Raw genomic sequence first — 23251 nt, 5'->3', positions numbered from 1 at the left:
AGCGTCGCGCGCGCCGGGAGCTGAGGTACCGCCGCGCGGGCCGCGCACTCGCCCGCGCCACTGAGGGGAGGTGGCGGCGGCCCGGCCCGGCTCGGCCCGGCCCAGCCCGGCTGGGAGCTACTTCCCCGCGCCGTATCTGCCGCGGTAGCTGGAGGGGCGCGGCACGGCGCGGCGCGGCGCGGGGGAGCCGTTAACGGCTGCGTGGGCGGCGCAGGGGAGCCGTTAACGGCTGCGTGGGCGATCGCGCATTCCGCGGCGGGGGTCGCTGGCGGTTACAGAACACCGGGTCGTGCTTCTTTGTTTGTTTTTTGAGAGTTTGTTCTTGGTTTGTTTTTGTTCTTATTTTCCCCGTGCAAAGTCCGTGGTGGCACTGGCGTGCTGACAGAAAGCAGGTTTCCAGCCCGCTGGAGCGGCCCCCCCGCGGGCTGACCGCTCTTGTCTGATTTCTCTCCGCACCCCTACCCCCGCAGCCCCGAGGCGCGCTAGGAGCCGGCCTGGTGGGTCTCTGACACGTAGTTGGTAGGGCCCCGGCCTGCACCGCTTTCTAGCTTCAGCCTGTGAGGATGCTGCACCCTCGGGAAGTCACTTGCTAGTAAGTAGTACAGTTTGACGTGTGGCAAGAGAGCAGCCTTTAAAAGAGTTTTTTTTTTTTTTTTTTTTTATACCTTGTTGTAGAAAATGACAACATTCACTTACTCTCTGCAAAATTTTACTGTAATAAAAGTTAACCTATTAGCACACATTAATTGTGGATAACTCAATCCACATTTAGTTTTAAGAGGAATTTATTTCTTGGCTAGTGTAGCTCTGTCTCTCTACTTCCTTGGATAGAGGAGCTTTTTACCAGGCTCTGAAGGGGTTACCTGAAGGGTTCCGCAAATTCATTTTCAGTAAACAGCTGAATTTTGGCCCGGATGAAGTTTCTAATGAAAATGTCAGATGTAATATGAAGTTATACAGATCCCTGTTGATTAGTCACTAGGCTGGCATGTGGCATCATGGAGTAGCAAGCACAGTACACTAGTAACACAGGGTTGCATGAGGGTTGCATAAGCAACCAAGAAAGTGTTACACATCTAGTAACTGTCATTTTGTTCCTGTTTTCTCATAATTCCTGCGTAAAATGAGCTGCTAAAATGGACAAAATTTTGGTGTTCCTTTATGCTGACCTGTTTGAATTAAAAGCGTATTGAGCTGTGGAAGTTCTCAAGTTTATTCAGTGAAGTGTCTTCTCTCTGATGTCGTAACATAACCAGTTATTTTTATTTCCAAGTTTTGAATTCAGCCTCTTGCCGTTTAAGGACGGCTGTCAAATTCAAGAAAAAGTTAAAAAAAACTTCAGAAAACTGTACATATTGCACAGCAGTAACTCTACATTCCAAGTTTTAATATGTACTTAAAACTAAATGCTTGATACTTACGATAAACAATGCTTTTGGGGCATATTCCAAGATTTTAAGGTTTTATGCCAGCTCTTCTTTTATTTACGTGTTTTCCACTCTAATGTGTCCATTGTCATGACATATGTAGCTTATGCTTTGTGTTTTGTTGATGTAAGCAAATGCAGAATTTTTTTGTTTTGCATTCTACTTTAGATATGAGTTTATGTAAGGAAAAAAACTATACAATAAACAGTTGTTAGGCACTTTCCATACAATAGACTTAAAGTAAATACGTCTTTTCTGTCTTAGCTGAAGTATTATCATACACCAGTAAATAGTTTTTCATTAAGTGTTTTTTTTTCTTTCTTGTCTACTCAGAACAGCAATTTGTCCAAACTGGAGGCATTGGCAGGCTCTTTCTCATGTCCCTATCTGCACAGGAGTTTAATTCCGCCTTTTGTGTCTCTGAGAGCTCCATTCCTTTCTCTATGTTTTATTCTTGTGAAACAGTGGAAGACTTTGTTTTATATAGGTCATGTGTTGTCGGGACAGGTACTCCAAGTAGTAATGCTGTGCAGACCATTATATTTGTCCTTTTGCTTCAAGCCATAACATAGCTTTAGGCTCATAATAGGACACTTCTTTCTGTATTCCTGACAGAATATTATTGTAACTTGGTAGTATTTTCCCTTACAGAATAAGTGGGTATCTGAGCAAAAAGAAACTTTGATCCTTTTGAAATAAATAGTGAGTTTGCACATACTATATTTTTAACTTGCAAAGCATCATTTCTCCCAACAAGGACAGAATACCTGCTTATTTTTTCCTCCCTCTAGGAGAAAATGTCCCTCAGAGGCTGCTGACCTCAGACCTTGCAGAGACCTGCTTCACCAGGCAAGTGTCTTGATTGGTCTATTCTTAAGATATATCGAACAAAAGTGTTATTTCTCTACTAAAAATGCCCACTTTCTCCTATTTTGGCTTTGTGGGAAGGTTACCAAGATTATTTACTCTTTTTTTCTTCTCTCTTTTTCAGAGAATATATGTGTACATAAATATATTCAGCATTATCCTAAAATCAAATGTGGTTTATAATGACAGCATAACTGAATATGGTACAGCTTGGTCTAGCTGTAATTTTGCTCTACCAGCTGGGCTGATTTGTGACTCCAAAGTAGCTGCTTACTCGTAATAATGCTGTATTAACAACTACTGTTTGAAATCCTGGTGAGATATTCCCCAGTTCTGTTTTAATCTTCCCACAGAATGCATCTTATAAATTTGTAGGTTGCTTTATTTATTTATTTATTTAGTAATTGTGCACTTAGGTTCATTTAATCCTGATTTTTACAAGTTGTGGAGTTACTTAATGTGAGATTATTATGTGTTCTTTATGCAAATGAGATTAATTTTTCATATTTGTGAATATAATAAATCATGCTTCTTCAAACCCATGTTTTCTGAAGACATCATCCATCAGTTCTCTTATTTCTGCCTTTTTATATATGTCTACCCTGTTGTTTCAAAGTCCAGTTTCAGTATGCTAACTTAAAGTACCTAGGTAAAATGTGGCAGCTCAGGATTTAGCATGGGCTAGTAAGTTCATGCTAAAGTCTTCAATGCTATCCACATATTGTCATCATATATGCTTAATGCTTGCTGATTGTATGCTTTCTGAATGCATTATACCCTTCAACTGTGCATGAAGGCAGTGAAAAATAATTCTAGGATCCAGCTCACTGGAGGATCAAATCCATTCTCAAAGCGCTATTCTCAATGACTGACAGTGGTCAGTGCCTGCTGGTAGTGTAAATTGGGAAGTAAATGATAATTTCTGACGAAAGAGAGGTCTCAGTTTTTCCCAACATTTAAGAATTTGTCTTAGTTGTGGGGCTCTCTTCATTTTTCTTTGAAAAGAAAACCAAAACTACTATATTAATGCTTTAGATGTTTCAGCACAAGCAAATATGCATGCAGGAGTGGATTTCAGAATAAATATGCTCCATTTMGGTATGCTTAAATTGCTAAAGATTGATTTCTGTAATCTAAAACAAGTCAGTCTTAATAGAAACCTGTGGATGCAAGTGAAACCAATTTATTTCAGTTGCTTTTACCATGGAAGGAGTAGTCTTTAAAAATGTTAAGTATTCTCCAATGGTTTTGTTTTATTATCTTTTTTCAATAATACTTTACTAATCAGAAAGGAATTAGCTTATCTCAGAAAGCACACAACTTAGGCAAGGTAAGAAGTATTTTTAAGGAAGGAGAATAATGCTTCTCCTAGTAAAAGACAACAGGCAAAGAGTGTTATAAGCTCTGGCTTGTATCCTAGCCTGCTGTTACAGTCCTCCTTTTTAAATGTTTTTCAAGCAGAGAGGTTGGTTGGCAGTGCTTCATCAAGGAACACCAGGAATAAAAATGCAGTGAAAAGGTAGTTGTTACCTATTTCACTCCCAGGCCAGCCTTGAAGGGACATTGCCCAATCTATCCTTAAGTTGTTGAGCAAATTGTACCATGCCCTCAAAGTCAATAAAATGTTCTTAGTTGCTTTTAGTTGCTAATTTGTGTTGCTCATCAGTATTACTTATATATTATTTCTTAGTTTACTACTCAGACACCAAGAAAGCCTCTTAGAAAATACTTTCTTTCACTGCACTTGCACATTCCTTCAGTAGTGGGTCCCTGATGAAGCTGGAAAAGTTCAAATCCTACTGAAAAATATGGGGCTATTCTGACTTTGGCTAGCTAGCAACAAGTATTTAATATATCATGGCAAACACAGGATTGTTTTTCATTTCTGTATCAATCATGACATAGGGTCCTGTTCCAGCTATGCTATATGGGGTACATTGAGAGTCTTTGTGATAGCTTGTAAATCTGAAAAATGAAGAGATAATGCATCCACACTGGTATGTTTTTCCATGCCSCTTTCACTGTTATCTGTAAGTTATTCCAAGAATAAAAGCCATTATTGTAATCAAGAAATTGCTCCTAATGGTTCTCCTTTTTTATGTAAATCTGCGTGCAACCATGGTGAATTTCTTATACTTAGCTGAGTAGTGGGAAAGGGAGTCTACCTTAAGGCCTTTAAAGTCTTATTTTCATATATGAACAGATTAGTTTTGATTTCTGTCATTAACCACCCTCAGAATAATGAAGGGCAAGCGAGATGGTTTTGTGTTCAGATAGGTAGTCTGAAAACTAGGCTGGATGGTTTTCTAACACTAAATTGCATTCCTTTCTGCTTCCAAGCATTCTGGGGCCAATTCAGTCTGTTTGAGGATATTTATATTCTGTAATCATCAGGAATCCTGATGCAAATAAATCTAATCCCAGTCTTAAGTACTGTGCTGCAAGGTCTAGTTGTAATTCAGTTAGACCAAATGGAAAGGAGACTTCCTTGTCTCTCCCCATCACAACCACTTTCAAGCAAGTGACTGTAGTTTAAATATGAACTGAAATTGAAAATTAAATTGTCTTTTGTTACTGATTTTAATGTAGGAAGAAGACCTGATGTTTTTGTCATTGTTTTTAAATTTTCAGCTGATACCTACTTTTTAACATTCCAAAGCTGATTGTACAACTTTTCCAATTTTGATGGAAGTCTTGCCTTGATACGGACTGCTTTTCATTCTTTAATTGGAAAGCAAGATAGGCAAGATTATGCCTTCATTTAAGAAACCTGCCTCACAGATAAATGACTAAAAAGAAGAAAAAATTCCTAAATATAAACAAAAATAACTTCTCAGAATTTAATCCAATTATAGCTTTTTTCTTGAACAGTCATCCTATTGACACTTTTCTCAAAAAGCTACTATAGACAAGAATTATTTTTTGTTTAAAAACAGGCAGAAACAAATCAAACCTTCTTTATTATACTTATTATTTATATAGTTTATTATAAAGAAAAAAGGGCGGGTTAAATCTGTAAGGAAGGAAGAACAGATTTTAAATTATATAGTGATTGAAAAACGTGGTATAGAAGACTGACTTTTAAAATGGTTTTATTAAGAAAAGATAGAGGAAATACTTTTATTTTTGTATAGTCAATTAAATATAATAGAACAAGGTAAAGGTTGGAGGAAAGTGTTTAATACAAATCTCATCAACTTGCTGTTGAATGACATCAAATTATTACTGGTTGCTATTTTAGGAGAGATTAAGTGTCTCTGATAGAGTCTGGTTCTTAAAGCCTTTTCTGACATGCAGCTTAGTGGGAAGTCTGTGTCAATGCTAGTTTTATTGGAAGGCTGAAGCGCTTTCTTACATCATTTAAGACCACATCTCCTGTAACCTGTTGGTTAATTGTACCAACTGGAAGAGTACAGTTGCTAAACCCTTACACTGGAAGGCAAGACCCCTGAGCAACTTTGTCAGGACTGTTGGCTAGGCTGTATGCATTCAAACCACTAAAGATGTGTTCAGGGGCTGTTCTGATTGCATCTGAAGAAATTATAAGTTTGCAGTTCTAAATATTTTTCTGGAAAAAGTTCTGAACAGACTTGAAATAAGAAAATTCCTCCCTGTTTCAGTGAGAGAATTTTCAAATTACTGTATTTCTGTAATGTGCTCCTTAGAGCCATTGCTTCTTCACATTCTAAGACATTTCACATTCTAAGACATAAGAGTAGGTGAAGAGTAGGTTATTGCCATTGCAGAGACTTATATGACTTATCTGAGAAAGTCCTTATTGATTTTTTTGGGGGGTAGGGCAACTGAAAAGCATTTGGTTTTAGTACTTAGTCTACACAGTTTGTCAGCCCTACTGTGGAATGAGCTGACTCAGAAAAAGTGCTTGAGGTAGTGAGGGAAATATACTCAGCACTCCCTTGCTGTCCAGAGACAAATAAGTTGAAATAAACAACTTGTACCTTATGCGCCACTAGCCCACCTTCTCTACATTTCAATAAAGGAAGCTGTTGGGAGAGAGACTAAGAGACTGAAATTCCATTTACCTGCTGTACATATTGCCAGTATTGATATATTAGTAAAGATCCAGTGATTTGTTCAGTGACTTTATGTGTAGCCGGAAAGACTGCAGGAGTTTCTGCTGAGAAAATATTTGTGGAAAGTGGGTATTATGAAAGTCATCTATGGTAAGTGAATAGGTAAAGTAGATAAAATAATTGGAATTGTGCGCAGGGAGGTAGAGAAGGTGGGAATTATATATTTCTTACTCAGTTTTTGCTGCTGCTGACCTCAGCACTGCTATTTGGTATTTCAGGAAGGCAATGAAGAAGAAAATGAAGGCAAACAAATATAGTGAGTGGTATTAAAGGTAAGCAGGCAGATAAAGATTGAGGGTATTGTGTTTCAAGGAGCATGAAGAGGGGGGTAGAGAGCACTATAGCCTTGAAGGCTATTCGGATAAACTTGCTTTATATGGAGTGGTATCAACAAGTCATGTGTCACTTTGAGGAGTATACCAAGTGATCAAGGAAGCCTTTCAGATGTCAGTGTGAGAAACACTTGTTTTTCGAAGGTGTTGAGCAATTAAAGCATTTCTGTATCTCTTTGCAGCAGTGTATATCTCTAAAGAAATACTTAACACTTCACTGGATGCAGGCATTAGCATCTTAGTCTGTTCTAACAGAGTGATGCAGCAAYGTAGAAGTGTGAGATCAGCTGCCAGTTTGTTGCTGTTTACCTGTATTTCGTACAGAGTGGTCGACCTAGAGATGACAGCATGACATAGTAGAGGTTAGTAGAGTGGTGATAGTTATTAGGGAGAAAAAACGTAGGAATTGAAAATACCAGTGCTCTTCCTGAAGTATAGTTGTGGAAAATGGGTGTCCCAGAATGATGTGTTTGTGTGAGAGAGAAGCTTTTTGAAGACTGTGTATGTAGAGAAATGAAGTGTATATGTTGGGGATGTTGATCTGGTGAGGCACCGCAAACATACCTGGAAGTCCATACCCTAAGCACTGGAGAACTCATGCTTGAAAAACTTGCAGAGCACTTGTAGCGTCATAGCTTTATTTATGGCAGTATAACTGTACAATTCGCTACACAGAGAAATGCTATAGCTCTGTGTAGGATATTTTTCCTATATGAGACCTTTCTACAAAGTTATAGTGCCTTTCATTCATGAGCATAAATTAAATCATTTTTGATTTTGACCTGCTTCAGTCATGATTCTTGATGAGTCATCAGAGTTCCATCGTTAGGAAAAAGTACTCTTTTCAGATATTAATCGACATTTTAATAGATTATGGCACAGTTGCATGTGGAAGACTGTAATTAGCAAAAATTATTACTATAGTTACAGAAATAATAATCTCAGTTCAGGTCAAGACACGTTAGGATATCCTAGTTTATTGTGTCACTTCATATAGGCTTCATTATTTCTTTTTGATTTTCACAGTGGATGCCCAAAAATATAGAAGCAATGAAAGGAATCTACCATTCATTTTCAATAAGTTTTCTCTGTTCTTGTGGTACTTAATAATACCACTCACCTTTTTACTGTAATGTCAGAATATACCAGCTTCTGTTTGACTACTGATGCACAGGGTGGTTTCTGCAAATGAAATGAAGCTTGGAAAAAGCTCTGCAACTGGTAGGAGAAATGATCTAAAGAGTTAAATCCATCTGGAAAACATAGCATTTTTGAAATTAAGAATAGCAGGTTGGTGTGCTAGAATCATGACAGGGTAGTGCATTGTAAGTTTGCACTGAAAATCCCGTGACTTGTATTCTCCATGTTTTGCATTAATTCAGGGTTAGGTAATGTCTTCTGTACTGATGTTTACTGGATAGCAAGGTTTAAATTCAAAAATGAAGTATGAGCTGTGAAGTGGAGAGGAACACTGGGGAAAGCTTCCAGGGTTAAGGCGTACAGACTGGAGCAGGAAGGAAGGTACATGGTAACAGTCTTACCTGATCTTATAAGCTGATACTGATACTTTATGTCAGCCTCATAAGACAAATACTTTAACTGTGTATGGACACAGCTTCAATATGACTGTTTATAATATCTTTTCCTAAAGCTAGTTTAATTCTCTTGGTTTCAATATATTCACAGCTGTAGTTCATTTCACTTTCTGATTGCAGGAGCAGCAATTCAGCAGTGTGTTGCAGATCATTTTATTTTGCTCAAGTCTCCAGCTGTAGTTTAATGATTGTTAGTGCTGGCAAGTCATTCTGATTTTTGCAGATGTGAAATGAATATAAAACAAATGAGTCTAGTGAGAGAAACTTGAAAATAGTCCTTTTCTTTCAAGCTTTTCCTATGTTTCCAGCTGAAGGATGTGAAATGCAGAACAAAGGCAGATAAAATATAAAATACATGGCATAAATCCTGTGTATTCAGATGGACATTGATCATGCTAAAATCAGTTAAAACACAAATATTCTTGTTTCTTTATTCATGTAAGTGGTGTAAATCAGGTTTCTCAAAAGTACACTGTCGTAGCCTAACAGGAATCATGTGTTCTGTACTAGTTAGTATTCTTAGTAATGTAATCTCATTTATAATGCATAATGTAAATTCTTTATAAGTGAACTGCCCTTAAAATTTGTCAAATCCATCACTGTCCTATCCATAAGCAAGATATCTGGTAAATATCACCAGGTAAAGTATTATTTATTTATTTATTTATTTTTAAGTCATTTAAGACTTGCTACTGTTTAAGAACAACAATGCTTTGTAGTCCTATGCAGCAATCTCTATGTTTGGTGAAATGCAGTTGTTTCCTTTTGCTTTATCATTTTTGATCTCCAAGCAAAGACCAGTCTGAACTTCAAGAATTTATTGTGTGTATGAATAGATATGTATATAAGCTTTTGTATCTATGAAGTGTGTGTGCATATATATATATATATATATGCACATACATACATACACAATTATACATATATATATGTGTGTGTGTGTGTGTGTGTGTATTTCTTTTTACATTTTAGAGCTGGGATGGCCAGTCACCAAGCAGAAGTTCAGAGTTTGAAGCTAGATAATGATTCAGTTATAGAAGGAATAAGTGACCAGGTACTGGTGGCAGTTGTGCTCAGTTTCACTTTCATTGCTGCTCTGGTATATACCCTTTTAAGGTGAGAATATGTTGATACAAATTGATCAACATACCTCAGTTTGTCAAATATTAACTTTTTCAATAAATAGTTGTGTATAACATCTGTGGTTCTATGACTTTAAATAAATCGTTGTTCAATCACTTACTTTTAACTAATTGCCTGACAGAGTTTCATAATTTAGTTTACAGTAGGAATGAAATGATGCATTTTCCAGAAGTGATGCCAAACTCTTCCTTACATTTAGGTCACCAAATTAAATGATGTCCATCATTCCTGAAGACTGAAAATATATAGTCTGCATGACTGGTGTTATATTTAGTACAGAATTAAGTACAAAATTTGTCAATAATGACTGTGTAACTAAGGTTAGATGTGGTCTACCATTGTATATCTTAAAAAATAAGAGAGAAAAAAGAATGATTCATTTCTAAATGAGTATGCTTAGAAAATATTGGGCTGTAGTACACTTTGCACAAACAAAAATGTTAAATTCAGAGTTGAACAAAACTAATCTGTAATTTCAGAGTTTTTTCTTGAGACCCAATGAGTGCATAAGCCTACACATTTTTTTTGAAAACAAGTCTGTAATTCAGATTGCCTGGCTTTATGCAAGTCTGTAGACTTCTAAGCACAGATGAGTTTTAATGACTAAGGGAATTTAATTTTAGTCAGTTGTTGTCATTGTGAGTAGATCCTCATTCATGAGTGAGATGATTACATGGGGGTATGTGGAGAAAGGTATGAAAGAAACCAGAAGTGGGAAAGCCTGCTAGGACTAGAAGGCAGTGCTGTCATTCATGGGCAGGAGATGAAATGAAAAGGAAGCTCTTTCTGCTCTAGCAAACGAATCTTAAGAGAACTGAATACACTTCAACTTGCTTTTCTTGCCAAGGCTATTTCAGTTACTCACATGCCTCCAAGAGTATCTCTCTTTCCTCACTCATCTTTTCCTTTGCTCCCTCATGCTTCCTCTAGTCCTTATAGTCACATATTCAGCATTTGTAACCTCAATTTGTAAGTGTATATTTAAATAGTAAACTTCTATTTTTTTTTAATTTAAAGCATGGTTACATTTAATAGTAATGGCGATTCACTGAAAATTGGCATCAAGTTTATGGTGCACCAGTGATGAAGGGTTACTTGGAGGGGAGAAGATGGCTGATTACTTCCTACTTATGTAGTGGAATGAGCTAAGTAAAAAGATTGTGGGTCTTGTTACATACCTGAACGGTTTCCTTTATGAAAAAGCAAGTTCAGAACACAGGGACCTGTACTTTAGTCTGTCTTGAAGCTAGTTTTCTTGTGCCTAGTATGACTCCCTTCTAAGAAACTTAGCAGTGTCTTATTCAAGCTCCATTGCTTCTTCCAGGATCTCCAAAAACTGTATTCAGTAGCACTTTTTCCATTGCTTTTAATCTGTGTATTGTCTCCATTAAAGTCTGTAAAGTGCATTAATCCTGATTTATTTAACCTTGAAGGGGGGCAGGGGAGAAAAGGAGGATTTTTCTTTTCTAGTTATCTTTGGTAGTACGGTACTCTGGGTGCTGCTTATCCTGTGTACATTATCTCAATCTCTTTGTCATCCATATTTCTATTTGCAACATCTGAAGTTGGGTAAGAACAGGTGCTGGGTACAAATACAGTGAAAGTAGGCTTCGGGAAATGCATAAGATTACAACAACTGAATAGAAAGGGCTAAAGAAGGGGAAGCAGGCAGCAAGTATCATATGTTTAAGTAGATTTTGGGGGGGGCACAATGGAGTATGAAAAGAACTGTTAGGGAATATGGTTGCTACACTTGTTTCTAGCAGAGAAAACTCACTGAAGCATCACATCTGGGCATGAGCTGATGGTCTCTCTACTTTTGATGAAGAACCTATTAACAGTAAATTAACAGTAACTAACATATCTGCCATGTTGCAGCTGTTCAGGTCAGTCACTATAAAACTTTTGTTAAGTCTATATGTCTTTCAGTAGTAATGTTTACAATTGAGTAATAATGTTTGACAAAAAGCAGCCAGATTTTTGCCATTATCTCTTAAACTTGTGGGTAGGTTGTCACATTACAAATGGTATTATAAAATCTTAATTTGCCCAGCAAGTTAAAGGGAATAGAACTGACCCTCTGCTGTTTATACACTGGTCATTCCCTGCTTGCCTTAGATGTCTTACTTAACCATTCTTATAAGTCTGCAGTTCTAGATCTTTTTCTCTCATTATTCTATTCCATCGTATGTCTTTACTATAAAATCAAGTCAGTATTTTCAGCAGAGCTGAGACTTTAAATCTTGGAGAATAACAGTGGTATTGCAGTGGTACATCAATCCCCTTATGTGCTGTTCCTCACTTTCACTGCATGACCCTGAACATTGAATGCAGGCAGCCTAACTCTTTTCAGTAATGACAATTTGGTTGTCATTACAGAGCACCTCAAGATAGGGTTGTAGCATTAACACTCAATAATCAGGAAGTTAAGAGAGTATGCATCTAGCTGTTTCTTTCTAACTTGTGTGTGGAAGTGCCTATAATTACAAAGTCCATACTTCCTCTCATTTATTTCAAAATATTTTCTTATATTAATTTCACGAGAGAAATTATGAAAGGGTATGCCCTGTGTTTTACCTGTCACCTCTCGAACATGGTGCAGTATTCTGTTACATAAGCAAGTTAGGCATAAATAACAGATGTTGTACTTCTGTAGCTCTACAAATAATTTGTATATTTAACCTAGCATATGATACCAAACTAAAACCATGTATGTGAAGTATCTGTATGTAAGAATGTTACGCTAATATTGTCTGGGTAACTTTACCTTGTCTACTGGACTTCTAGTAAGTTAAGATTCATTTTTGCCAAACATAGCTTTTCACTGGATAACACTCTAGTAGCAAATTCAAAATTAGTTGTTTATGAAAGGATCAGAATAAACTGGCTTATAGTTCATACCTTCCAATTTTGTGTGATTTGAATCTAGTTTCAGTATATATCAAAATTTTGACAAAATGAAAGTGTAAAGAGTGCTAACTTGTAGAGTCTAAACAGGAAAACAAAATTTGTACATGTATTATGTGTATCAGACAACATTCACAAAATCTGACTCTAGGAGGGCAAGAGTGGTTTTAAGGTAAGCTTCTCATCGTTTAACTTTCATATGTGACCCACATTATTAAATAAGCTTACATTTTATAAATAATCAGGTAATTATTAGCATGAAAATGCATATTTTGTCTGTTCCTAATTTAAGAAAGAATGAGGGGGTTACAATATTAAAGATAGTAATGCAGTATTATGATTGCCAATACCACGTGAGGCAAAATATAGCAGAAACTTCTAGAGCTATGAAGTTATTGTATAAGTAGAACTGCAGCCAGATAAGTCATAAAAATTCAGATAGTCCAGCCCATAGTTCTGACAGTGGATTAGCTTTCCTGATCCATCCATCCCTGGAAGGATTTTAAACTCTTTTGAATTTAACTTTCAATCAAAGACAGCCTACAGTACTGTGAGGTAAATTCCTCGGATTTTTGTACTTAACAATTAGTAATTAAAATTTGGTCTTCATCACCTCTAAATAATTCTAAATAATTGATTGTACTTATAGAATAGAAGACTTATCCTGTCCCCTTTTCTCTCCATAACCTATCTTTTCTACATACTCCCAGTTTCTTCAGTTTCTCTCCTTAATGTTTTAAAAATGTGGCCAGTGGTTCTTACCATTCTCTTCTGAACTTCTCCAGCTTCTGTAYGCATTTTTATACATTTAGCCCAAATTTGAAAGCAGAATACAGCTGAGACCACAAAACTGCTGGGCAGAATTTATCAGCAGTAAAAAACATATGTATAAATCTAGAATGCAAATTTGCATTTTTGGACCACATGATGTTGTTGACTCATATTTAGTTTAACTTAATGCATTTTAAACTTATCAGTGTCATTTTAACTTCTAATCCTGTTCCCACTGTGCTTTTGAATTTCAAAATTTAATATATCCAGCTTTCTTTCTTCAGTGAGTCCCCTTCCCCTTTGCATTGGTATCTCTAACCTGTATTTTTCTTGCCACTGGAGTCTGCAGTGATTTCTTTTTATATCTTGTCTACTGGTAGTTACATAAAGTCAGCATTCTGAAACATGTTGTTATGTCTTAATTATTCAGATGGCAAATTAAACTGAATTAAGATTTTTCAACTCTATGTTAATTTGCGTAGTGAATGAAAAAACTAAGAAATTGAGACATAAACCAGCAATGCAAAAAATTAAAAATATTTCTATGCGATTAATATAAGAGCTTTCAAGTAACTTGATTTTTTTCAAGTTAATGGCTTAATTTTGTTTCAGACAAAAGCTTAATACAACTTTTTAGTCTATGGAGTTTTTGAAAAAACCTGCTGTGGTACAGCTTGAAAAGACCAGAGTAAATTTAGGATGTACAATGAATGTGCTGTTTCCTTAATTATATGTGTATTTCCTTTAAAATCTTTTATAGCAGGAAAGAATAATTTTTTCTCCTTTTGTTTCAAGTCTCATTTTGTTCCGTCAGTTATTTTTCAGCATTGAGTCTCAGGGTTCAGTTTTTCTCATTTCTTATATTTCCTTTCACAGAAATGAACATCAGAACATACACCCAGAAAATCAAGAGCTAGTGCGAGCTCTTCGTCAGCAGCTTCAAACAGAGCAGGTGCTGTGCTAAATGTTGGAAAGATTTACCCACTTGATGTGAAGTAGATCTCTCTTCTGAGGTTCTGGAAGAAACTAGCCTTGAAAATTAAAGAAACATACTAACTGTACACAGGGAATCTTAAAATTTATCAAATAATGAGATGACACATGCTTCTTTATGGATAAATTAAATCATTAAAATTAAAGATTTGGCTGATTCTTTTTTCAAACAACTTTTCACCACAAGGTGGGAGTATGCTACGTTATGTGCTTTCTGCACTGTGTCTGGGAACTTAGTGGTAAAGAAAAGGAAAGCTGGAGTAGAGCTTGCTGCCACAAGGCAGAGGTCAGATGTTTAAACTGATAAACAAAGTGTAGCAGAACAATAGCACAGCAGACAGGGCCAGACAAGACGTATTTCACCCAATTCTGACATATGGAAGAGAGGTCAGGAGAGTCTAGACCAATCTGTTGGAAATTGCTGAGTCCTAGTCTTAGATAGAGAGAAGCCATACTTTTTGCAGATGTATTGAGGAGACTCTTCTATGATAATACTTCTTGAAATAATGACACTTTTTTTTATTACAGTATGTATTACTGTGGAGGAAAAGCATGGCACAATTGTTCCATGGAGGCAAAATAAATCAGGGCTTCTTTAGGAATAAGGACACAGCTGTAACAGTTGCTTTTGTGACATGGGAGGCTGAGCCCATGCATTACTTAGCAACACAACAGATAGCAGCAGATATGTGTGTCTATCTAGATTTATTGATTCTTTTCTATCGACAAGATGCTAGAAGGAATTGGCAGTAATCTGAGATTGCTGTCAGCTGTTAAAATTCAAAGCAAATCGTCAACATCTCAGATTCTTACTAGGAGATGCACAAACTTATATTTATGGTTGGGCTTGGAAACACTAAGTATAATCACTGGTAAATGGTACAGATCCATTACCTGGTTCTGGGCAGAGCTACTTAGGATAATGAAATGACATTCTAGATCTGAGCTGTTATTGATTATGCTTAGGTGTATCTAACCTAATGGATCCTAATTAAAGTGTAGGAAGAGGGAGGTTCTTCCTTTATAGTCCTTAATTGGATTGAAGCACATACTATGTAAAGCAGATAAACTAATGTGCTTATCACAGAAGGAACTTCCATAGTGAATGAATTTTTATATTTATTTAATTTTTGAATTTAAATATATTTATTTTCACATAATTTTGTATCTGACTGTTTGATTTCTAGTAAATGACACTGAGACTTGTTTATTTTCTAAGTTCAGGTAGACCTTTTATGTAAAAAATAGTCTTAAATGTTTTGCGTTTCTCTTTTGTCTCAGCAGGATGTGTCTTCTGGTGATAGACATCGTTTCTATACTGATATGTCCTGTCCGGTCTGTTTGCAACAGGCTACATTTCCCATTGAAACAAATTGTGGACATCTCTTCTGTGGTAAGCAAACAAACAAACAAAAAAAAAAAATCAGAGAGAACATTAGCACTAGTACTGTCACCCTAATGCAAAGCTTTTGTTCAATTTTGGCTGCTTATTTTCTAGTCTACTTTAGCAATAATTTTCTATGTAATTTACTGAGAAAGTACATTTGCTAATAAACAGTGGCATGTGACAGTGTACTGCATTTTTTTGTTATGCTATCAGGATTGAAACTGCAGTTAATTTAAAATATTAAGGACAGAGTATTGTTTATTTCCAGCTAGTGAAAAAGTGAAGATGCTGAAAGACACTTGTAATTATATAATTTAAAAACTTGTGTAGAAAGTATAAAAAATTACATTATTATCATTAATATGTAGTGAGTGTTTTTACTTGTTTTTCTTGGAAGTCCTGAAGAATTAAGACTGAGTTCACAATGGTTACAGTTTGGGGGTCTTTTTGAGGTCTATATATGTGTGCAAATTTATACCTCTATTTTATATAGATATAGCTATACRTTGCTTCCAGTTCTTCAAGTTCCTAGTAGGAAACCATTAAATCCATCCAGTCTTATGTAGTATATACTTAATATAATACCTAGTCATTTAAAAGGAAAAGTTGACAAATTTGGAAAACAGTAAGAGGACTTAGATTTTTATATATTCTTACACCTGTTGAAACTCTGATAATAAAGCCAGTTTATTTAGGATTAATTTAACAGCTCTTGCTTTTGTGATTCATGTGATTTTTTTGATAGCTATTTTAAACTGGTAAAATGTTTAATTTATTTCTTCAATTAGTGATTAAGACATTTTCCATCTTTTTTCATAAGAGAGTCTCTTAAATTAATGATGCAGCTGAACCGCTTCAGGATTTATCTCATTAATAGTATARAATTTGAACACATTTGTTCTTCAATTAACATTTTATGGAAAATTATACCAGAAGAGATGAATTTCAGTTTAATTGCTTGTATGTTGCAGTTTTACTTAATGCTTAGCACATTATTTTTTGAAGTAACTGTTTCAACTCAGAAGTTTAAATCTCTGTAACTGTTAACTTACCTTCATCAGGTTCCTGCATTATTGCGTACTGGAGGTATGGCTCATGGCTTGGCGCCATCCGTTGTCCAATCTGCAGGCAAACGGTAATATTTCAAGTAATCATGGACCTGATGGTTTGGATACATAGTGTAGCTTACCAAAGAAGCACTTATATGAGAACCGCAGTAGTAAAAGTGACAGCAGAATAAATGTGAGAAGCTGAAAGAATACGGATATATGAAGTGTAGACTGTGGATATTGTATTTTTTGAACTCAGTGCTTTGCTGAATGACTCAGCTAGGGTCAGCAAGACAGTTTCTGCAACTCAAATTTAAGTAAATATCACTGGTAGTTTAGCCATTTTTCTAGAAAGGTGTATATATATGAAAACAGAAATCCTGAGGTCTTGCTATGAATCTTTCCTACTGTCTGAGATGTATATAACTTGCTTCTTTACCAGAACTTGTATCTGAAAGACCTAGCTGTTGTGAAAGACTGTCAGTAGGCAGAATGCTGCTGGTTTCTAAGAAATACCCTCTCCTTTCCTTCTTTTCCTGCTAAAAAAACTATCCATAGAAATTTCTTACTTTCTTGCTATTTCTAGTTCATCTGTATTACTGATTGGAGCTTTGTAGAGCAAGTATGAGCTTCCTCCCTACACAACGTACTTAAAGTGTCAGTTTGAGATACGTCCCTGCAGTTCATTAACACTTAAGCTCTTGGAATCTCGTAGTCTGTTATAACAAAAGTACATACTTGTATTGTAACAACGCAAAAACTAGAGAGTTAAATAATTCATCAGAAGTTACTAACATGTTTAAATCCTTTGCCTGTACATCATCTCCAAGTTTGACTCTGAATCAGAAGTACAAGTAGGTGTAAGACGGGTGAAGGAAAGAAAAGTAGGTATGGCTAGAAGAAGAATGAGTAAGGTACAGTGTACATTAACAGAATTTTACCTGCTGTGCCTAGGTAACATTGTTTTTACCACTATTTGGTGAAGATCAGCAGGATGCGGCCCAGGTGTTTCAAGATGTTAATGATTACAATCGGAGATTCTCAGGACAGCCCAGATCTGTAAGTTATGGGAAAATTTGGGTGAAGGTCAGTGATTTCAGGGAAGATTATTAGTAATTTTTGTGACTTTTTGTCCTAGAATGTGAATTTTCTATTGATAATATGTAGGAGCTATGCAGATTTTCATTGGGAAATCCATGTTCATATAGTTAAGGCAAACTTAATATACTAGAATAAAACTATTTGTAATCTGTCTCTAAAGATCGTTGTATTTCTATTGTAATTGAAAACTTCTAATAAGCCTTAAGTACCCTGTTGAAGAAGATTGCTTCAGCATATGTTAAGTGCTTCTTTGAATCATGAATGCATTAAATGGAAAGAATCGATAATTAGCCAAAAATACTAAATGAAATGTATGAGCTGTAAGGAAGAACATTTTCTGGACTAATCTCTTTAAATTGATCAAAAGAATATACTTGAGTTATATTCTGTGCCTTTCCTCTTTGGATTTCAAGCTGTATGTGTTCTTGATTTTTTTTTTCTCCTGCTAGATTATAATACACTCTTTATTTTGCTCTGTGACTGTAGAAAACTTTTTTTGGGGGAGGGGGTATAGTGAAAGGATATAGTTAAAGTTCTATGAACTTGCGAAAAGCAGTCTTGCAAACTTGTCTTTTTACATACAGGTTGTGATTCACAAAGTGAAATGTATGTGTGTGGATAACATTAACTTTACTGATAGCTTGTTTCTCTGCATATTTTTATTATATTTAGCCATGGTAACAAACATTATCAAGAAAAATTTACAATCCAAAGAGGTAAAAAAGAAGTCAGAAATAAAAGTTTCTTGTTTCATTTTCTGAGCACAAAACTTGTAGGCTTTTGATCTGGAATAGCTATCTGTCTGAGGCCATGTCTGAAGTTTGTGAGGGCCCTGAACTGGACTGAATAACCTACTTTTGATCTGTACACAGTATATTGCCTTAACCACATTTAACTTTTCTTTCTAGAGAACTATTTCAGCCTTGGCAATAACTGCCTTTCATGTTATGGTATGGCTCTGTGTAAACTAGAAGAGGAACCACACAGAAAAAAATGTCAAAGTTCACCCTTCCCCAAGCCTCATAACAAAAACCTGGATGTTTTCTTTTGAGCAATCCCTTAGTGAGATGACAGAACCATTTTCAAATGATGGAAAGGATCTAGGGATGGAGGGATTGAAGGCTTCTTCAGTTTACTTTAAAGCTTGACCTGTCCTTTGGAAATCTATATGAATCACTCTCTGTATGCTGGAGGGGTAGGGTCATTTCTGAAGAATTGCAGACTGTTTAGCTACTGTTTTTTTGAGGAATCCCTAGATGTCTTCCATTCTGATCAATATTTCTCTCTCGTTAGCCTGCTTCCTGTTTCTTGATTTCTCGGTGTTTTGTTTTCCTCTAACCCACTTAGCATGGACCTGTTGCTAAAGCAAATATTAACTTTTGGTTTCTTTCTTCATAGATTATGGAAAGAATTATGGATCTACCCACCTTATTGCGGCATGCGTTCAGAGAGATGTTTTCTGTTGGGGGCCTCTTCTGGATGTTTCGTATCAGGATATTCCTCTGCTTGCTTGGAGCCTTGCTCTATCTGGCTTCACCTCTGGATTTTCTTCCTGAAGCCCTCTTTGGAATTCTGGGGTTTTTGGATGATTTCTTTGTTATTTTTCTTCTGCTAATATACATCTCTATCATGTACCGAGAAGTGGTAACACAGCGGCTGAATAGATGAAATGAATGAAAATGACCCAGATGCAGAGGCTGTTGTGGAACGTTATAAAAGAGAACCGTGACCTAACTATGATGTAACAGGGTGCCTGTGTAAAGTCTCAGTATTTACAATTCTATGGCTTCTAGTTAATCATCTTACACAAATATGAAGGGTTAATATGTGGTGATGCTTAACTGGAATCTTTAGTTTGTGTATTACATACGCTTTAGTAATGGTGAAGTTAGTTTTATAACTTAATAAACTACCTTCATCTGTGTATACCTGATAAACAATTGTATGTAATCAAAGTAGAAAACACCTCCTCGGGTGTGTGGTTTGTGGAAAAGAGGTTCTAGTAAAGGACTTCTGACGAAAAATCTGCTTGGGTAATCTAGACCTGTTTAAAGAAATTCAGGAATTCTTCACTGTACAGTCACTTAATATCTCACTGTGGTGGGCTAGAGGTTTTTAAAATAAAAATAGTTTTGTGTATCTCTGTAGAAGAAAAAAAAATGAAAACTGCATATCACAGTTCTCACCCTGTAGTTTGCTGATATCCACAATTCATGCTTCACAAAAACAAAGAGAACACCTCAGTGTTGCTTGAACTGCACTATATACGGTCGCATGCAATTCATACAATTTTATTTTTATATTTTGGAATATACATACACCATCTGATCTAGATGGAGAAACAACCAATATTATGCATGCCAGATTGGATAATGCTCTATTTTTAAATGGGAGCATAGTTTTAAGGCTTGTTTATTTGGGGAGCTTATATTTTGGAATTGGGTATTTCATGCTGATTTGTGTGCTGCTTTAGGTTAATGCAGTTTATCAGAATTGAGAGTTTACACCCCTGTAGTTGTGTTAAAGTATTTAACTGATGGAAAGAACCCTCAGATTTTAGTTAGTGATTAAAGGAAACAAGTCAGAACTGGATATTTACAATTCAGAATTTTAACTGAGTAGGAATTCTGCAACACTAACATTAAATAACCTAGGTGTTTGTGGGTTTTTTTTTTTTTTTTTTTTGGTTTAGGATTAGTGGTTTTCTGGTTGATTGGTTGGCTTCGGTGTGGGTGGAGTGGGGTTTGAATTAACTTGAAATTTCTGTGATAAGGGACCACAAGAACTCCTGGAAATGTTTTCAAAACTACCAGTAKTGTATTAGTTTTCCTTAATGTTGACTTTTTTTTTTCTGTTGAATTTGAACGTAGACTATCATCACTACAGAACTCATTTGAAAATACCTTCTTTATATGAAATCAATATCACTAGAAAATTCAAGAGTATTCTTGATCTATACACTTTTAGTTGGAGGAAAAATGTTTGCCATTTTACTTTAACTTCCTGAGTACTTGAAAGATAGTGACTAGAAAGGGGATTATTTGCATGTTTACATAATATGGGAAGCTACTTAAAGTAATAAATGGACCTGTTGACAGATTCTGTTTCTGGCTCACACAGAAATCTTCCAATGTGTTCCTGGCACAGAGGCATGTGCAGGAAGGTGAAAGAACCAGTGCCTGAAGTGCCATTCTGTGGTTCATGTTGGAGATTATCCTTCAGTGTCAGTGTTTTGAAAGTGACATTCATTTAAAAGTGAATTCCATGATTCTTCATCTGAAAACTTATTATTGAAAATCCAAAGCCATGTTACAACTGAACTGGAAAGCTTCATTTTTCCTTGCTGCTGTATTTAGTTATTAGCAAGAAGAGCAAGAAGAGAAAAAGGAAGTGGAATAAGGGTGGAGGAAGAACAGAGAGAGAGAGAGARAAAATGACTTCTGTAAGCAAATTCTGTTGCTTTTGACAAACTTTAGCTGTTCTTGAGTGTCTGTCTTTTTTCTTGTTTTTCCTTTTGCTTTGGCATCATTAATAATCATTAATAATGATTTGGTGGCTACCTCAGTTAAAAGTCATTATGGTATTATTGAGCAAGTGTGGGATATTCATGAAGTGTTAAATATATGTGCAAAAGCAAGATAGTAATACAGGATCTTGGTGAGACAGAACTGAGCAGTTTTGCCCTAAGCACTGCTTTCTTGCAAGACATTCATTAAGTATTTTTACCGAGTAGATTTAACGCTCTCTTTTCTCCTGAAATTAAGTTTGTGGATCTGCTTAGAGAAGAGCATGAGCTATTGTTGGAGTCTGTTCATAGAATCTCTTGACCTAATACTGCCTTCATAGGTTTATCCTGTAAGTGTGTTTATACTTTTTCCCATGCCTCTCTAAATCCTGAGTGAATGTAGCTGTATCTGAAGCTGGCTGACAAGCTGCTTACTGACTTCCTCACTCAGCTTCCTATTTTCACGTGCTACTGTCAAGAAATTCATGCAGAAATACTCATCTAAGGAATTTCTGAAGAACAGAAAATTCCCTCTTTTGTACCTGCACTCATGTACAAGCCACATCTGAGTAGCTATATGAGGTGTTCTTGTATTGTTTCCTTCTTCACCCCTTCCTTTCTGCCAACCAAAAAAGTTTCACTTGAGACCTCTACTTAATTTAGGATATTGAGGAACATTATAAGCTTTAATTCAACATATTAAGTGCTTGAAAAAAATTAGAACTGTCTCTCCTTTTCACCAGCATACATCTGTTTGCATATGGAGACATTCGTGAAGATGTGATTTTTTTTTTTTTTTTTTTTTCCCTATTTTCGTCTATCAGCTGTGAACAACTGTAATGCAAGGAGGGTCTTATCAAAAGGATGCATCTGCCCCATAGTGTCTGGCCGCTGCTCTTCTAGACATATCTGAACTAGCTGTAAATTTGCTCTCTTGGGTAATGTTACTAGTATAGCTAGAGCTTAGCTTAAGCTTCTGGGCCACCCAAGAAGCTGGAGATAAATACACGAGTATTTGGTCTTCCTGAACTATGTGCTGCCAAGTTACCCTGATATCAGTGTTCAAGGTAAGTGTTATAAACAGAGCTGAGAGCTAGCATCAGAACTTGAAAGAAATACCTGATACTGTGCAGACGTGGCTGGCTGGCTGGTATGTCTCATGGAATGGGGCAGCCATCTCCTTAAGGCAAAAAATAACTCAATGAAAAGGAAGACCCTAGCAGCAGAGAAGAGATACAGGGAAAATTGCTGTTATTAAAAGGTTCTCATGGCTTTGCCAAAATCTGTGTCAAATGTTTGATTCTTTTCCAGCAGTATTAACAAAGAGGAAAACTAAAATTTTATTTCTTAGCTCTTATAGAATAACTTGCAGCATCTTAAGGCCTGATGATAACCTTAATAGAACAATCTGTTTCTGTGTTGTTTTGTGACCCACCACTGATGTCCGAGAGGATGAGGCAGAGTGGTGTAATTTGGGGATACAATTTTCCATGGGTTTCATAGAACTGTTCATAGCTGTGACCTGCTTGTTGCATTAGATTTTTAAGACAAAAAGGTTCAACCTGCCTGTTGTTACTTGTAATTATAATAAACTGCTATTAAGGCAAGGGTCTCTACTGATTTATTTTACTGGCTTTCTAGGTGGGAATTTGTTTTGCTTCACCCTTTCCTTTGCTCTTCCCGTTAAGTTGGTGTTAGGTCTGCTGCAAACAACCTCTATGGCTTCTCCTCTTAGCATCTCTAGACAGGATAGCCAGAGATAGCTCAGTGCTTCTATTGTTTATTATTGCTGTTATCAGGATAACAAAATTTCCAGAATCTTAGTCCCAAAAGGGCATTAAAAATCTTTCCTTGAACAGCCCAACCGGTGCCTTCAGGTCCACAGGCACTAAGCTTGCAGTGCATAAACTCAGCATAGATGATTAATTAGCATTCACACAGCAGTTTGCCAAGCAAAGAAAAGCAGAAAGGAGATGAATGAGAATCCAGTTAATGAGGTAGATGGAAGCAAATAGTCTCTGTTAGGATAAAGTAAGGGTGGAGAGGGGTCGGGTGGGGGTGAGGCAAAGAAGAGCTGGAT

General features: G+C 36.3%; 1 protein-coding gene across 6 annotated transcripts; it reads left to right on the top strand.

Moving 5' to 3' along the window:
• Nucleotides 1-10: 10 nt before the first annotated feature.
• Nucleotides 11-22778, top strand: RNF170 (ring finger protein 170). 6 transcript variants are annotated; one of them, XM_085317555.1, is made up of 9 exons: nt 11-25; nt 359-592; nt 2219-2276; nt 9288-9431; nt 14013-14088; nt 15411-15522; nt 16578-16651; nt 17520-17624; nt 19065-22778. In XM_085317555.1, the coding sequence occupies exons 4-9, from the start codon at nt 9295-9297 to the stop codon at nt 19332-19334; spliced, it is 774 nt and encodes a 257-aa protein (XP_085173681.1). In that variant the 5' UTR covers nt 11-25; nt 359-592; nt 2219-2276; nt 9288-9294; the 3' UTR covers nt 19335-22778. The 6 variants fall into 6 exon arrangements, with proteins under 6 accessions (XP_085173681.1, XP_085173674.1, XP_085173706.1 ...); XM_085317548.1 differs by having other exon boundaries at nt 21-144; XM_085317580.1 differs by having other exon boundaries at nt 21-592; nt 15414-15522.
• The last annotated feature ends 473 nt before the right edge of the window (nt 22779-23251 follow it).

Source organism: Rhea americana, unplaced genomic scaffold (assembly GCF_003343005.1).
Source record: "Rhea americana isolate MKP2758 unplaced genomic scaffold, rheAme1 scaffold_115, whole genome shotgun sequence".
In the NCBI taxonomy this organism is placed as follows: Eukaryota; Metazoa; Chordata; class Aves; order Rheiformes; family Rheidae; genus Rhea; species Rhea americana.
This window is presented reverse-complemented; position numbering and strand designations above follow the sequence as displayed.